The sequence below is a fragment of the Rhagoletis zephyria genome, unplaced genomic scaffold, assembly GCF_001687245.7.
Source record: "Rhagoletis zephyria isolate East Lansing unplaced genomic scaffold, Rhagoletis_zephyria_1.1 Rzeph_scaffold_12706, whole genome shotgun sequence".
Lineage (NCBI taxonomy): Eukaryota > Metazoa > Arthropoda > Insecta > Diptera > Tephritidae > Rhagoletis > Rhagoletis zephyria.
This window is the reverse complement of record NW_016169780.1, coordinates 1-1980: the sequence shown is the minus strand read 5'-3', so window position 1 is coordinate 1980 and position 1980 is coordinate 1. Positions and strand designations below refer to the sequence as shown.

Genomic DNA, 1980 nt, shown 5'->3' with positions numbered 1-1980 from the left:
ATGTAAACTCCAGACCTGTGAATGCCGTTCTAGGCGCACAACCACCGGATAGCCACCACAATAGCCCAACTTCGCTCTGGCTATTGCAGCAGGCTCAACAGCTACCTGAGTAGAATCAACAAGGATGTGCCCAACCAATGCCCGGCATGTGGAGAGTCGCCNTGCCCAACCAATGCCCGGCATGTGGAGAGTCGCCACATGACTCCCGGCACCTCTTCACATGCCCTGAGAATCCCACTCAGCTAACGCCCCTGTCCCTATGGACAGCCCATGTGGAAGTCGCACACTTCCTGGGCCTCTCCTTAGCTGAAATAGACGGCAACGATGATGGATGAACCGTCCCGAACGGGGCTTAGTAGCCGCTACAACAACAACAAAGCGGCGAGCGGCTTAATTAAAACATATGAAATACTATTGAAATGGCCATGCTCTGAGTAACATTTCTGAGCGGCTGAGCGGCATTTTTGTATGGCGCCGCTCAGCCGCTTGTCGCTTGCCGCTCATTGCGTGGCCTCGACCTTACTCTAGCGCAGTTTCGACACGCCAAAATCCTACTCATCCATACTTGACCCCGACGTACCCAATATACACCACCCACCTCTTCATTTGCACCATTAAACCCACTCAGCTAACACCACCTTCTCTTTGGTCTAACCCCGTCAAAACAGCACGTTTCTAAGCTCACCGTTAATTCAGCTCGACAGCAATGATTAATAGACTAGCCAAATTAGGTTGAGTGTAGTAGTGCCGATATAACAACCAAATGTGGATTTTAACATCCACCTTAGTTTAATTACTTTTCTTTCAGGCAACTTCCAGTTGCGAAGTATTTGGCATAATTTGAAGAAGCAACAAGTTTTAATAGATGAGCTCGTCAAATTGGTTAAAATCGTGGCTAAGGAACCGGGCAATCGCAATAAGAAAACTGAGAAGTTTCAGAAACTGCTGTCCGACACAGACGCTTTTAAAATAAACTTCACTGGCTTCGACCCACGACCATTTCCATTGGATCCGGAAATTTACATCATAAGGATTGTTCCATTAAAAACGTCTCTCTTCAAAAGTGCATTGATGCCTGCCAAGTATGTGATATCGTGCAATTTTTTTATTGACCTAACGAACTTCTCGCCCTATTAATTTTACCAGATTGACTTTCGTCTCTACCATTGGCAAACACGAATATGTAGCCATTTTTAAGCATGGCGATGATCTTCGCCAAGATCAATTAATATTGCAAATGATTACCCTAATGGACAAACTGTTGAGACGGGAGAACTTGGATCTAAAACTAACGCCTTACAAGGTGCTGGCCACCAGTTCGAAGCATGGTCTCCTGCAGTACATCGATTCCTATACTGTAGCCGATGTTCTGGCGCGAGAGGGCAGCATACACAACTTTTTCCGTAAGCATAGTCCGTGCGAAAATGGGCCGTACGGCATTGCGGCGGAGACTATGGATACATATATCAAGAGCTGTGCTGGTTACTGTGTGATAACATATTTACTAGGTTATTTCATACACCCTTTGAGTTTCGACATAATGATTATTTTAAAATAAAATTTCCCTATTATCGTTGCTTACAGGTGTAGGCGATCGTCACTTGGATAACTTGCTTCTCACAACCAATGGTAAATTGTTCCATATCGATTTTGGTTATATACTAGGACGTGATCCGAAACCTATGCCGCCACCTATGAAGCTGAGCAAAGAGATGGTAGAAGCTATGGGAGGCGTCAGTTCCGACCATCACCATGAGTTTCGGAAGCAGTGTTATACAGCATATTTGCATCTGCGTCGCCACGCCAATGTCATGCTTAATCTTTTCTCGCTTATGGTAGATGCCTCCGTGCCGGATATAGCACTCGAACCGGATAAGGCTGTGAAAAAAGTGGAGGAGAATTTGCAATTAGGCCTAACAGACGAAGAGGCGGTGCAACATCTTCAAGCATTACTAGACGTCTCCATTACTGCGGTTATGC

At 45.7% G+C, this 1980-nt stretch overlaps 1 protein-coding gene across 1 annotated transcript in view; it reads left to right on the top strand.

Annotated features, from left to right (window-relative positions):
- Positions 1-1977, top strand: part of Pi3K59F (phosphatidylinositol 3-kinase 59F) — a gene marked incomplete at its 3' end in the record, with an annotated part of 6422 nt that extends 4445 nt beyond the window's left edge. Inside the window, exons 6-8 of the mRNA XM_017634065.1 lie at positions 809-1082; positions 1147-1508; positions 1585-1977. Coding sequence (XP_017489554.1) covers positions 809-1082; positions 1147-1508; positions 1585-1977 — 1029 coding nt within the window. The remainder of the gene's footprint in view (positions 1-808; positions 1083-1146; positions 1509-1584) is intronic.
- Between the last annotated feature and the right edge of the window lie 3 nt (positions 1978-1980).